Here is a 15,624-nt window from a genome sequence, read left to right as displayed (position 1 = left end):
TGATAAAAACATGCTATACCCTCTATAGCCGAGCTCACGCTATCCGAGTCGCCAAAAGCGCTAGCCTGGGTATCCCGGGTCGTTTGCAGCGCGACAAAATATCCAAGCACTGACATTTCTCAGCTATAAAATACTTTTATGCGGACGTTGACTTGATGTATGCGAGAACACATCCAAAACTCCCGTTATTCTGCAGTTCTCACCGACGGTAGATCGAATGTCCGTATAAAAAATTATGTGGTTCATACGCTCCTGCGAGTTATCCCTCTATCATCTTTTTTTTGGTAAAAAGTTATTCTTCTATCATCATCCAGCAAAAACCGACCGTCGAGAGCCACGTGTCGGTCTCTATAAGGCCACTGAACCGGCACTTGCCGGTCGTCTCGTCCGAGATTCCCCTCCTTTCATAAACCCTATTCCTCTTCTCCGCCGCTATCCGCTTTCTTCTCTCCGTTCTGCCAGTCGGAAGCGCTCTCGATCGCTTTTCTTTTCCCCCAAATTCTCGATCTGTTCTCCTCTCTCTTTTTTTTTTGGGTGATTTGGAGCAGGGGAGCATCGGATCAGGGCTTGTTGGATCTTCTGACAAGGTTTCTGCTCTGCGAGCATCGACCATGCCTACGATGCTCGGGGAGTTCCTCCAGCGGCTTGCAACCCTGATCCCCTCAGCCACCTCCTTCCATGGCGGTTCTTGCTCTCATCGCCTGAAAAATCTCGAGAAGTGGAGTCGGCGTGGTAATTTGAGTCAGCAATAGCTTCTAGGAATGGCGGTACGGTTCTCTAGGTTTCCCCCCCCTTTTTCTCTCAGTTTTCTTCTCCAACGTCTAGAAATCTCTGGATCGATCTTGGGATTAGATCTTGGTGGTGAGGTTTGAGTCCGAGGAGTGTCTGGTTTGGATCTGGTTCCTTTCTTCAGCTGTCGGGAGGAGAGCGCGAAGTTTGGCGTGAGGTAATTGTCGATCTCTTTTTTATTTTCTATTTCCTCTCTTCCGGTTCCCGGTGTGCATTCTTATCTTCTTTTTATTCTGCATCATTATTCTGTTCTCTGTTTTCAATGTTCTGCTTTACGAGGTTTATTTTCTTAGGAAGGGTTCACTTTTGTCGGTTGTTGAATTCAATAACCTTCTTTCAATCTCTTTTTCTTTCTTTCTTCTGTTAACAAAGAAAATGTCTGATTACTGTTAAGGTCTAATTTGGCGCAGCATTGACTGTTGTTAATTTTGTTATACGTAGGTTTCCATTTTTAATTTCTCTTTTTCCATGCCTTTTGACCTCTTAAATCAGATATTTCTTTCAAGTAATCTGAGCTACATGGGACTCATGGTTTGTGCATTTTTTAGATTATCGGGGATCAATATACTTGATTGTTCATTGTTCTGCTATCAACAACTAGCATTCATATCGAAGATTTCTAAATTTAGATATTACCAAGAAGCGGTCCAATGTGGGGCAATTGTTTGTTCACATGCTAAATGACGTAGAACGGACATGTACATAACTTGATTTTTATTATATTTTTTGATGATCTGAAGTCCTCCTCCTTTTGATGTTTGTTTACACTTAATTCTTTACTTCTCAGATGGTCAGTTTAACGTAGTTTTTGAATGCAATAAGTTCATTCGGTAAGAGTCCTACAAGTGTGAAATGCACTCACCTGCATTATATGCTGTATCTCTTTTAAACAGCCACATTCTTCTCTTATGTAGATATTTTATTTTCTAATAATAGATGATTGCCCTTATTTATTTTTCTTTGTTTATTTGTCACAATCTTTAGACTGTCGATGCTTAGACCTATCTGAAACTGTGAAGATACTTGTGCATGAAATCTGAAACCTTCTCCTTTGCTGCCATCTCTAAAAACTATTATGATTCAGCTTTCCAAACATAGAAAACCAATGATCTCCACTACCATGGCCCACTTTTGCATGTTGCTGTGTCATCAATTTGCATTCTGTTTTGGGTTGTACATATTCATATATGTACATTATTCCTACATTATCAAATATGATATGTGCATGCATGTATGTATATATGCATCTAAATACTCCAGAGCATATATATTGTCCAAAAAAAGTGGATCTCGAGCTTGTGTTTGTATGAGTGTCCAGCAAGAGCTGTTTAATTTGTTAGAGGCATTGTGCAACTTGTCTTGTGGGTGCACAATATCAATCTCATGAACCTCGTACCACCAGTGGCATGCTAATATGTGAATACATTATATAAAGGCATCAACGGAGTAACAAACATACCCATTTCTGAAAATATACAAGCAAACATTGCTGGGCAATATTGCTTAGACATTTCAACTATTGTATTCATTTGTTCATTCATTAGCTTAAAGTGCTACCTCTCAAACTCCTGACACATTGATAACATGGTATACCGAGACACCACCACAACCTTTTACTTAAATAGTAGTTTGTTTAAGGCGGCCTCTGTTTTTTTAGATTTGTTCTGTGGGATTTTTTTTCAACCGATCCTATAAATTCGTGACTCTTTATCTGAACTGTTTACAAAGGACTAGTGCTTTGCTAGGATGAATGCAGCACAGCAAATTTGTTGTCTGAAAGATCTTTAATTCCAGTTGCTTGTATTTAAGGCAAACCTGCTTCAAACATGACCACCGCTTTTATCATGCAATAATGTTATCATTAGAAGCTTTGCTACATTTCTTTAAATTAAATATAGATGGCAAGTTTACTTGCAAGCATAAAAACAATAGCAGACATAAGATTGGAACTGTATGTCATATGTGATTTAGTGAATGTAAATTTTGTTGGTACAATTAATAATACTTTAGTGTCCTCTAGTTCTAGTCTTCTACTATTTTCTTTGTGGGACTAGTTATTGTATTTTATTCCACTCTCTGACTGGATCTCTTCACTGCCCCTAATATACACATCATGCATGCATACTGTAATTAGCATATGCCTGTGTGTTATTCAATGTTCTCTGTAACCACTGTCTATCTGCATGACATGCATACATAATAACATGTGCTTTCAGGTATGAGTTAACATTTTCTATCCAGAAAAGGACAGCATTACTTATGTAATGTCCTTTAGCTTCGATCTTCTACTGTTTCTTTTGAGGGCCAATGATTACTTTTCCATCTCCTATTTGAATTGCCTATACTTGGTCGGTCTATCACCATTTGATTTTTGTTTGATAGTAATTGAACTTAGAAGTTATTTACTACTTATAACTGTATTTTGCCATGTATCATTCTACCTAGCATGATCTGCTTCATGAATGTTGAGGTAATAAAATCTTGTATGGTCTTCCAATAGGAATTGTATCATCTAGTACGGACCACCCTATGCAGAGTCCTATGAGTGCGAGAAGGTTGAACTGGTCTCTTCAACAGGAAGCATGGTTATAACACTTCAAGATTTGTTTAAATCATTTATGTGTTTTATAGCATTTGATTAAGCTTCTAACAGTTTATCATCATTATTGCCTATCTAAATTTGTCATTCTTGTAGAATTTTTTTCTGTTATTGCATAACTATTTTTGCCATTTGGGTTATCATTTGTATCTGGATCTTTCCTGTTCTGATGCTGCAAGCTTTGTTGTTAATGCCGATGTACTTGATTTTCTTGCTGATGATTTTCTTCCTTTATTTGCTTCATCCTTCACAACTTGTGGATTAACAGTTTCTGAAGTTTATTAAAAGGGTTATTCGTGAATTGATCGTCTTTTATATGTAACAGGAATTGATGTATTTATGGTATTCACATTGTCGTGAGAATCATATTAGATGATTTTTTGTGCAATTTTTTTTTTTTAAAAAAAATATCTTTGGCTTACTATCATGCTACTTTGAATAAATAAGATGGATCAATTTTTAACATAAATGCTCTGACAGTTCTCATTACAATAGCATCTGGATGGACGGTTCCACTCCTTGCGCTAATGTGGTTTCTGGAGATATTGGTTGTGGGACATATGTATATAGCCTTACCTGTGAGAAATCACATGTAGAACTTAAAAAGTGTGCATGTTGCAATATGAGAGAAACTGCTAAGATCACACATCAGGAGGCTCTTGACATTTCTACTGTTAGCGAGGAAGATCATTGTGTAGTGCAGGAGGCTGCCTTTGCTCCCAGTGCATTCCTGCATGTTCCAAATCTTGATGGAGGACTATCTGGCCCTAATGCAACTTCTGATCAAGATAAAGCACTCGATTCAAAGGAAATCAAAAGCTGCCAAGAGTCCTGCCATTCTGTTTCGTTTGATGCAATCAAATACAAAAGCTTGAGCAAATGTGCAACATTTCCTTGCTCGTTGGAGATACCATTGGTTACTTTGTCAATCAAGGAAAATAACAAGGAATCGAGCATAGAAGTACAAGGCCTATGTTGTTCCACATTCGAGAGTCCTGCTTATGCACGTTCAATGTCTCTGCCTGTATGTTACTCTTATCTAATTACTTTTTATTTATTTAATTGGTAACTACAATAATGTAGGTGTACTTGGTGCTCTCCGTCATATGATTCACCTGTCATTCTTGACATACTGGTTGATTTCTAGTTTTATGAGCAGTGCAAGAGAGGTCAAAAATTCATAAGATACCGACAAATATGTCAAGAATAATATGAATGAATTCATATTCAGTTGACTTTTATATCTGTTATGGAACAAATTCATGGCTAAATGGTAAGAAAAAAGTAATTTTTGTCTTTTATGTTAGGAACTGCATATAACTCCTCCAGAAGATAATCTATGCATACAACCTCCATGACCTTTTCATATTGTATCCTAGACACCATCTATATGTTTGCTCCATGCTCCATTGTCGGTGTATGTGTGTGTGTGTTGAGATAGATCTTGTGTGTTTTGGGGAAATCTTCGCATTTGCGAATTGCAGATAATACAGAATTATGCCAGTACTCCAGTACTGAGTTTTTCTGTCTTCGCTACTTTCCTTTCTGTGTATTTTTATTTGTTTAATTACATTTTGACATTCTCTCTCTCTTCTCTCCTCTCTCTCTATCTGTGTGTGTATGTGTGTCATCAATAATGTCTAGTGAAGTCACTCTGCAAAAATGGATTTGTGAAGTGCCAATTGGGTTATCTATGCATAATCGTGTGCATTTTCTATTGTCGAGTCACAGTGTATCATGTGATTTATTATTATTCATAATTTCCATAAATATTAAAATCAGGTAAATCCTGTACAAAGCATTTGTGCATCAAAAAGTTGTCCATGGTTTTAATCTTGAAAGGCAGCATACGTGCAAGGTGTCCTTTGGAAATTTCAGATTTGTTATTCCAAATTTATTGATGACGCTGACGTTTGTTTCAGAGTTCTTTGAAGCTTGTTTCTGCCATCAAGGGAGGTCGTGCACAAAATGGGATATCCCCACAACGAAGCCACATGTGAAATGGGCGCCTGAGGTATATGATCCACCTGCCACATCCATGTCGCACACCGTAAAGAAGAGCCATCAACAACGTCCCAAGGCCAAAAAAAAGAACCACAAGAACAAGCACAAGGTCAAGTCCTCTCGAGGAGGTGGTACTGAAAGGAAACATGCAAATCGCTGCAGTACTAGCAATGCGTCCGAGCCTTTGGATCGGAGGTTTCTTTCCAGCTTTGTTTCTTTAGATGGCATTATGTCCCCGCCGTGCATCTGAATTATGATTTCGAACAGTCTTTGTATTCTTCAGGTTACCAGCTGCTGGAGAAAGGTTATTGTCGGATGGATGTGGCAATACTAATGCGGAAGTCTTAGAGTATGCAGTTAGCACTTGCGAATCTAAGTGCAGAAGCAGCTTCCTGAGGGAGGCAATTGCTAAAGTGCATCTTTCTACAGCTGAAGCCTCTTGAATAGACTTAATTTTGGCAATGTGGACGAACTATCAACTTGTTCATTGTAGATAAATAATGCATGATAAAAATCGTTTGTGTACCTGATAGTTTTGCCGTGATCGTGAGAAGTTGCTATCTGGAAGGTTATTAGTGGCTTGAAGACGGTAAAACTGTATATACCCACAAAAAAAAAAAAAAAAAAAAAAAAACAGTAAAGCTGCAGTGATGTTTCATGCTTTCAAATTTAGAAACTGAACAATGCGTTGTTGTTTTCGGATGTTTGATAGATGATGGATTTTTGTTAAGCGGATGTTTGATAGATGATGGATTTTTGTTTAGCTGGATGACCGGTAGTTCAGGAGCTTTTAGTTGCCACCTGTAATGCATTGTGTGTTATATATCCTCACGCCTTTTTATTACTGCCGACGCACCTGTTACATAATTATCGGTGGGCCGGGGAAGATGACCCCCTCCCATTGTAATTACGCTGGATGTGTTGCTTGTAACTGGAAGGTTGTGACCGCTGATAACAGCCTACATAATGCACACCAGGTCCAGTTTCTTCTACTTTCCTTCTGCCTGCTGGAAGTCCGCTATGGGAAAGCTTGTACATAGGATAATAGGAGTGTCAGGCGTCACCCATCAGCAGTCGCTGATGGGCTAGTCTGAGATAATGACATATCCATGCTTTTTTTTAGGGTCATTCACATGATCTATACCACCGCCGTGCTGTTGTACAAGTCAGGGAATTCCTCTTCTGCCCAGGCAAGAGGCAGGATAGCGGTCAGACAACCACATCTACCTGGTTGCTCCCTCTCCATCGCCATAATCTAGGGTCCGTTTGGACGAATAAGCTTCAAAATCTTATAGGAAACATAGGTTTAGATCAATAAAATCACTTAAATGAGGTTTAACCCAGTCCGTTTTTATAAATATAAAAGCCATGGTGCTGCTCTGAATATTATAGGGAAAAAAAGATCTCAGTTGAGACTTATTTATAAAGACCGGTCTCGGTTTTATTTAAATGAGAAATTTTTTATACACTGCATACGTTGTTAAAAAAATATCGTTCTATATATATAGTCACTGTTTTTCAACATGTATATAATATTTATAATTTTATTTTTATATTTAAAATTTTGAATGATAAAATATTTTTTTTAAAAAAAATTATGACGATCATATTATGACATTCTACAGTTAAATTAGGATTTTTATTTATAATTTGGCTATAGGATGTTACAAAAAGAGAATCGTCATTTAAAAATTTTATAAATTTTTAATGACAAAATATTTTTTTTGTATGATTTTTATAAAAAAATTATGATTTTTTGTATGTAAAAACTTATAATTTGATTACAGGATATCGCAGGATGTTATAATTTTTTTAAAATTGAAGGGATATTTTTATCATTTAAAATTTTAAATAAAAAAATAAAATTATAGATATTAATTATATTATTAAATATATATTAAAAAATAATAGTTATATCTTACATATTTTAAGATAGTTGGATGATATTTTATATTATTTTATTAGACCATATACGGTGCATAAACGTTTTCTCTATTGAAATAGGTGTACTGGTCCAAATTTATAGATCCATGGGATTTTGATCCAGCCATCCTAACAGATCCAAATATCTGCCGTTCTATCACTTCATTTGTTTGGGCCGGTACTCAATTAACTTTTCCCTAACTGATCTGGGGATGGTAGTGATCAGAGCCGTCCATTCTTTTTCCCGGAAACAGTCGGCTGGGTTCGGGTTGTATTTTTGGCGCGAAAGCATGATTGATCTTCTTTTTGTGCGATGCCGGCCGTTGGATCGCGTCCCACTTTCATCTCAAAGGACTCCGAACTCCCCATTCATCCATTAGCACAGACCTCCAATCGAACGTTGTGAGATCCAACGGTGGGTTCGCACTAAAGCTACAATCCCTGTACGCAGTCGGCCCACGTCGGTCGGTGTCGGCTGCACAAGATGAGCATCTCTCTCACCGGATGGTGACCATACCGAAACCGGTGTACCTTACCATATTCGATAATTCGAAGAAGGGGCTGGAGCCTAGGGTTTTAGCAGCTTAGCTCCTCTTTCTCCGCCTCCACTCTGCCATGGCGCTCTCCTCCTCGCTTGGACTTCGCCGCCTCCTCCTGAGGGCATCGCCTTCCTCTCTTCCTCAGTGGAAGCGGTCCTTCTCTCCCGTCCGTCAAAGCTCCTCCTTTCCTTCGGACGACGATGCCGCCGGCGGCAACCTTCCTCCCCTCACTACCCCCAAGCTCTTCGTTAGCGGTGAGCTTTAGGGTTTCTCTCTCTTACCGTATTTCTTGTGATTGCGTCCCGAAAATCTTTTATTTCCGTGAGTTCGCATCATTCGTTTCGAGAAAACATCGGGCATTCCTTGTGTTCTTCAGATTAAATAAGATTTACATCTTTGTTTGCGGATTTTTTTTCTGCTTATATTCTGGTTCTTGTTAAAGTTATCGCCTTTAGTTTGTTAAGCATTTTGATTCTTCGCTGTAGTGGTGGATTTTGGATTTTAATTTGCAAAGAGTGGTTAGGGTCTCTCACCATGTTTCATATCCCACTTTTTGGGGTCTAGAATCTTTGTTTCTGACCGAGGATAGTCATAGCAATACATATAGTAGTTGCTTCTCAGCTTCTCTTCGTGAACTATTACACTTGCTTACTCGATTTTTCTTTCTTATAAATGGATGCTATTTTTATTGGCATGACCTTTTCCAGGCCTCGTACCTCTCTCATGGGCATAACTGCGTTTTGAGCTATTGATACTAGTGATATTATATGGCGTTATTCTTTTGCTTTGTTGTTGGTGGCATTCGAATTTTTGAACCAATTTAAGGAACTTGATATGTCAGGACATAAAGGATACAACAGTTATCAGAAAAACTAAATGAGGCAAAAGTCTGATGGGAGAAAAAAGTGGCAAACTTGTACGTCATGAAGCAACAGAAAAGAATAGAAAGAAAATCTTGTTGCTTGGATGTGGCGTCTTTGCATCTTGTGAGCTTTAGTTTCAAATTTAAAAGCAAAAAGAATCAGGGAAAAGGTTGAACTATTTCTACAGTATTTCTATGATTAAAATGTTGAAATTTTGGTTTACTTAGGAAACTGCGCTATTAAGTTGCATTAAAACTTTGGAAACTGGGATACCAAGTTGCATCTGCAGCAGAAAACAATAATATCACCAGGTTGCAATAAATAAATAAATAAATAAATATTTTTTTGGCAGCCATTAGAAGTAGATGATGAGTGATCTTGTCAAGATAATTAAAACATTTTAACAAACAACTTTATACAAACTTTTAGAGCATTTGTTATATTTGAAGGGTAGATGAATTTCTTGACACTGGAAAACCTTATAACACAACTGCATGTGGTGCTGCCCCAACAATAGCAATTGTCTCTCAATTTGGGGGAGAAAAGAAATTTAGGCATACCCATGCTGGTCTTCTATAAGATTTAAGTTTATACCTATGGGAAAAAAAAAAGAGACTGAGGAAGCATAATATCTCACAGGTGTTTGCTTGTGAATAGCGTTATGTTCTGCAAGCTAATGCATATGCTCTCCATTCGAATGTGATAAACAAGTTATAATAGTAAAAACAAGAATTACTTTTCTGAAAACCAGATTGCATGTATCTGAGGCAGAAGTTTGCAGTATGCTGGATTTACTGGGCAATCCCGTAAATTATGTCAGAGCAAATCTTTTGAGAATGATGGAGACAAAATCATTGAGGGGAAGGCACTGAAGCTCAATTATTAGATCATCTTTTGTTGTATTTAGGGAAAAAATGATTCATACAGGAAGCTGATTTTGTTGGGATGCTTTGGTTGAAGGAAGAGGAAAGACCAATATTCTTAATTGCTTTGGAGTAGTTCATGCTGGATAACTTGTTGCAGGCCTGTGGAAGGGTTGCTAGCATCAGTTTTGTTGTGCATTCATGGCCATGTACTGTTGGATGCTTAAGATGATAATATAGTATTGCCCATTGAAAATGGGATACGCGAAGTCATCCAACATTATGTCATTATATGCTCATCTTGATTGTGTATGTTAATTAGAATTAGAGGTGTATTCCCACCTTCTTTCCAAAAGAAAGCAAAATTGCTATGCCACTTATCTTTATCATATATCTATATCACATATAGTTGTCAGGCTGTAAACAAGATCCTTTTATTGGAGCATCTTATCATATTGATGGAGTTATTGTCAAGATGGAGGCATGCGAACACTAATTGAGGGTTTGCAATCAGCATAAAAAATATCAGTGTATTGAAATCTTGAGCATGCTTTGAAAGTGTTTGAGTCGGTTGACTATAGCATGTTCAAGTCTTGCAAGAGAAGAACAGAAATTTCCTTCTTTTCACTAAGTTCGAAGGGGGACTTGGATTCAAAAGGCTGGAATCTCTTAAGGGGTGCTATGTATTAACTTATTCTTAAATTTGAGAATTGTTAGGAGAATTTTATCTTGACTTGATCTCATGTCCTAATCAATTGGATTGGACTCTGTCCAATATTTCTGCTTAAAAAAAAAAAAAACTTGATGTCATGTCCTAATGAATTGGACTGGTCTCTATCCATCTTTCTGCTTAAAAAAAACTTGATCTTCATGTATAATGGTCCAGTCTAGGTTAATAAATACAAAACAGAGATCCAATGTCGTAATATTTCATTGGAAAATCATTCTTCATTCCTATTTTTTTTTTGCATTGACTTCTTTATTTCACTTTGTTGTTTGGTTTTCTCTGAGCTTGCAATGACAACATTTAGTTTAAAGGTTCTTCTTCATTTGATGTGCTTCTAGCGGGAAACAACAAATTGGACCTGATACCTCTTATGGGACAGCAACATCAACTTTAATGAAAATGCTCTTATTTGCTCCATACCACTATGTTTGTTACCCAGTTTCTATTGTTTTCATTAGAATCATAGCAATTTCTTTGGATCTTAGAAGTAGCATGTATGTCTTTTGCCGACAACTCATATGGTTTAATATTTTAAGTATTTGCAACATTTAAAACTTGAAAGATTGCTGGAATCCATTGGTTGTTGCAATTAAGAACTAACATCATCAGGAGCAAAGGGGAAAAGTTCTGACATAATCAATTGGCTTTCAGCAGACCACTTTGCTTCTAATAATTAGATGGAAAACCTTTCAAGTTTGGGACTATATGAATGATGCTAGCTTTCCTCTCAAGTTTCAATGTTTGCTCAAGATAGATGAATGCTTGTTCAAAGTGCACAATCTTTTCTCCCCTGGCATGCGATGAACTCAAACTTCTATGATCCCCTTCAAGTGCTTGCAATTGGGACCATCCTGTTAAATAATTGTGCCTTTGAGATGTCTAGAGAAAAGAAAAATATAAACTCTATATAAGATCCATTGTAACTGTTATGTAGCCCACTTTCCATGCTTTATATTGATTGTCACCTAACAGATGCAAATACTCGCTCCAAATCTACAGGGCAGATTAGTTTGGACTTCATGCTCTAAATAGTTGCATTTTCGTCATTTGACTAATGGAGCTTCACGAAGCAAGCGGTTTTGATTTCTCTCTTAGATCATGAAATCATTTCAATCTAATTTTTTCAGCAATAGCTAAGCAATGTAATGATAGCCATGAAGTCAATTAGAAATTCTTCTTAATATGAGAATAAGCATTCTTGTGCCTATGCAAGGTCTCACATGTATTCTGCAACATATGCAATAAATCCAACATAATATTCCACTTGCTTTAATAACTTCTTCCATGTGATACAGGGCTTTCAAGGTTAACAACAGACGAAAAACTGAGAGAAGCATTTTCTCCTTATGGCCAGCTTCTTGAAGGTACATCAATTTCTAAGCCGCAGCATGCTTATATGCTTCAATTCTCTTTTTTCTTGTACACAGGAACCTGAAAGTATTAGCAACATGGCTATCCTTTTTTTTTTTCTTTTTTTTTTCAGCAAAGGTTATTACCGATAGGGTATCAGGGAGGTCCAAGGGCTTTGCTTTTGTCAGGTATGCTACCATAGAAGAGGCTGACAAAGCACGGCATGGGATGAATGCTAAATTTCTGGATGGATGGGTTATTTTTGTTGATCCTGCTAAACCGAGAGAACCAAAACCACCACGTCCAGCGGCACCGGAGCCTTCCGAAACTGGTATAAGGACTAATAAAACAATTGGATGGTGTGGATGATTACGTCTGCATTCTCAAATTACAGTAGTTTTTTGCAAGGAGAGATGGAAAACAATTTTTTTTAAAAAAAAAATAGTGAAGGCATTATTAAGATACTGATGGACCGTTGGAGCATTGAAATTTCAGCATCATTTGACTGGGATTGATGACTCTTGAAATCTCTTTCTTTGTATTTTTAATTCAAATTGATTGTGTTGTAGTATTTGTAAGTGGAACTTCTAGGGGTTGCATTTACCTTTAACTCCTTGTTCAGCCTCGTGCTAAAAATTGGAGCTTTTTTTTTTCCCCCGCAAACAAATTGGATCCATATTTGCTGACTGGGACGTGTGTATTGGTGGTGATGCTTGAAACAAGAGTGCAAAATAAAAAAAAAGAACTGCATTCGTCGGAATATGCAAGACTTTTTGGAGACAGATGATTTGGATCAAGTTACTAATTATAATTTTTTACTAATATTTAATCTTAAAACATTTGATGTCACTGTAGAAATTCAGTTCCTTGCCAAGCTATTAATTTTATGGAACCAAATTTGGATAAAGTCCTATAATTTTCTCATAGGGGTCGTTTGGTTGTAGGTAATTTGGTATGGAAAAATGATTTGTATGTTAAATTATTATATTTAATATATATATAAAAAAAAGAGAGATGATAATAAAAATTGATGGGTCTAATACTTATTTTTCGAAGAGAAAATGTAAAATAAATATCATGATATTTGATAAATTTTGAAATGATAATAATTTATATTTCATAAAAATATCTCAATAAAATTGTATATGTAATTATTATATTTATTCTCATATCTTTATAAATTTAATCAATAAAAATTTTTATAAAAAAATTAAGATAGAAATGATATCATATAAAGGATTATATAATTATAGTCATTATATAAAAATTTATTGAAGATGATAATATTATTTTTATATTAAAAAATTAATTTTATGTCCAAAAATATATTTATAATTTTGATCATATCTTTACATAGATTTATCTCTAATCAAACGTAATAATCTTTTTTTAATATCATTTTTTAGGATAATTTTGCTATCAATCAAATATAATAAAAATTATTTTCTTTCATAATTATTTTTAAATAAATAGTTTTTAAGAATAAATAAATTATTCTATAATCTGACGTATTCTAATCAAACGGATCCTTGGTAATTTGTCTTCAAATGTTTAGTATCATCAGAAAAATAAGTTGCTAAACAAGCCAATAAACTCATGGAACTAATCATTTGAGTGATAACGCAAGCTCTCATCTATTTATATAAATATGATATGGTCTACTTCATTTAATTAGGAGAAAATAGGAAAGGCAAGATTCTGTAGGTTCTATACATTTGACATCCATGATTTATCCAGGCAATTGATCCATTGTTCTAGCAATGCGAACTTGTATTCTCAGTGCCTGGACTGGTTCTTGAGAGACTGACTATATCTGCTGGTTCCTGCTCCAAGATGTCAAGTAACGCTCACTTGGATCTGGTTTGAAGAGCCAACAAGCTTCCTTGATGAGCACCTAACAGGTGGCAAATATATTAAGGAGTTATGCTCATAGGTGAGGATATCATTTATCTAACAATGAGAAATGATGAACCCTCATTGAGATGTGATATAAGAATTAAAGTATTCCATCCGTGCTTCAGATTCATGAACAGTCGATCCTGGTTGTTTATTACAAAAAACAGCTTGCCCACCCTGTCAGAGTACCAGCTTTCCTGTGACTGTGCTGCTATAGCATCCATGAACATTGGCAGCAGAAAACAATATTATTCATCTTTTTTTTTTTCTCTCCGTGTTTTCTATTACTAAATCCTATTCATTTTTTGCTTGCAGTACACTAAATAGCTATAAAGTCATGACCTTTTGATTGCAGCCCCTTACAGCTCATGCCACCATGGTCATTCCTAACGTGACCACTACAAGATTGCTTATGTAGCTAATCTTTTGTCCCTATGCTCTTCTCACACTCCCTAAGAACTATTCTAATATGTCGTGCATGGTTCTGTGTAAAGATGGTAGCATCAAATGAAAATTGAGCGGTAGAGTTCGTTTTACTTTTTCAGCCACATTCTACAAATAAAAAAGCGGTTCTTGTTTATGATCCCTGCTTGGATTTTCATCAATAGTTAAAATCATTTGTGAATTAGAAGCGATTGGCAGATCATTCTATTTTCAGCCTATTGGTAACCGTGCAAATATTACAGTCTTGATAATAGGTTTCATATTTGCAGCTGTCATGCCTCCTTTCCCCGCTCCTTTTAAAATTTATCCATCTGCTCCATACGCATTTGAGCATAAATGGTACTGGTGAGAGGTATATTTCCTGCACATTAGTTGTAGAGTTGCATTTGTATTGAAGAATGACCAAGATAAATGCTAGAAGTTCACTTCTTGCTGCTTCTACTTTTCAGAGGAGAAAACATCGTGCTATCTTCTTCCACTATAGTTCTTGATAAATAGAATGTCATCAGGACATCAGTTGCCAGTGCTTGCAGAGAAAATGGTGAGAGTTAGCGTTCTGAATGATGCCCCTAAAATCATGTACAATGTGGGAGGCGGGGAAAGCGGCGAGTAATGATTACGCCATCCTCCAAACCTCTTCGTCACGCAGAAACATGGTTACCTTTTTACCATTCATCATCTATCTTATGCCTTTTTATTTCTTCTTTGAAAGAAATCAAGACCACATGAACCAGTGAACGGTGCATACTAGAGGTCGATCCAAGGAAAGTTTGGGTGGGGGAAGGTGACTACCTGATAACCTTTGAATTCCCCTGTTTATCCATGCAGGTTATATTTCTACTATGTTGATGATTATAGGGCTTGTGAAATAGTGATTAAATTAAATGGAATTGAACAAATGTGGTGTCATCAGTCCTCGCTTCAATGCTGGTGTGAAGAAAACTGAACCCGGGACACCAAGGCTGCTCCCTTCAAGACAGCTTAGTTACAAGTACCCAGATTACAATTTCAGAAATGATTTCCAGGAGGATGTTTAAGCTTCATACGCATTCCCGTGTTTCAATATGCACGGATTGGTCATATTGTTCAAACGACTTCTACGGGCATTATGGGTCATGAGGATGCCAGGTGAAAGAATGTTTGGGGTAAAGTCCTAGGTTTCTTTTATCAGATCAAGTTTTCACCAATTTAGACTTTTATGATTGTTAATGTCTAAGAAAGTACTTGATTGTTCCTGCTGAGTTTTTTCTCTCCTGCACCTCAAAACCTTTGAGGGATTTTGATTATTTGTGTTCATCATGGATTTAATTTCCTAACTTCAACAGAGGCATCCCCCCTATATATCAGAATTATTTGCTATCTATTTTTACTTTAGTTCCTTTTATAAGGCTACAATTTGTTGATTCTAAATCGTGAGCCACCTGGGCATGACCCCACTGATTTACTTCTTGTCAATATGAACGGATGGCAGGTTCAATGCAGATGGAACTGTGATGCCAGCAAACTGATGTACTTCAGAAGTTGGATTGTAAAATCTCTCCTAGTTTTTTCAAGAACAGCTATACTGAGTTGTCTTAAGACTTTAAAATGATTAGAAGTTTTTTTTATTTTCCCCCACTTTTCCTTT

General features: G+C 36.5%; 2 protein-coding genes and 1 pseudogene across 2 annotated transcripts; all 3 read left to right on the top strand.

The window, feature by feature from the left end:
* The first annotated feature begins 421 nt into the window (after nucleotides 1-421).
* LOC105044460 (uncharacterized) lies at nucleotides 422-6,033 on the top strand. Its single transcript, XM_029264407.2, is given in 6 exon segments — nucleotides 422-946; nucleotides 3,290-3,374; nucleotides 3,869-4,412; nucleotides 5,311-5,362; nucleotides 5,365-5,587; nucleotides 5,676-6,033. Coding segments are annotated over 5 exon segments (1,035 nt in total). The 5' UTR covers nucleotides 422-946; nucleotides 3,290-3,318; the 3' UTR covers nucleotides 5,836-6,033.
* Nucleotides 6,034-7,859: 1,826 nt separating this feature from the next.
* Nucleotides 7,860-12,344, top strand: LOC105044459 (small RNA-binding protein 11, chloroplastic). Its single transcript, XM_010922369.3, has 3 exons — nucleotides 7,860-8,108; nucleotides 11,603-11,671; nucleotides 11,791-12,344. The coding sequence occupies exons 1-3, from the start codon at nucleotides 7,931-7,933 to the stop codon at nucleotides 12,024-12,026; spliced, it is 483 nt and encodes a 160-aa protein (XP_010920671.1). The 5' UTR covers nucleotides 7,860-7,930; the 3' UTR covers nucleotides 12,027-12,344.
* Nucleotides 12,345-14,535: 2,191 nt separating this feature from the next.
* Nucleotides 14,536-15,189, top strand: LOC109505833 (small ribosomal subunit protein uS8-like; annotated as a pseudogene).
* The last annotated feature ends 435 nt before the right edge of the window (nucleotides 15,190-15,624 follow it).

This window comes from Elaeis guineensis, chromosome 5 (genome assembly GCF_000442705.2).
Source record: "Elaeis guineensis isolate ETL-2024a chromosome 5, EG11, whole genome shotgun sequence".
NCBI lineage: Eukaryota > Viridiplantae > Streptophyta > Magnoliopsida > Arecales > Arecaceae > Elaeis > Elaeis guineensis.
The sequence above is the reverse complement of the archived record's forward strand: the minus strand, read 5'-3'. Positions and strand labels throughout refer to the sequence as shown.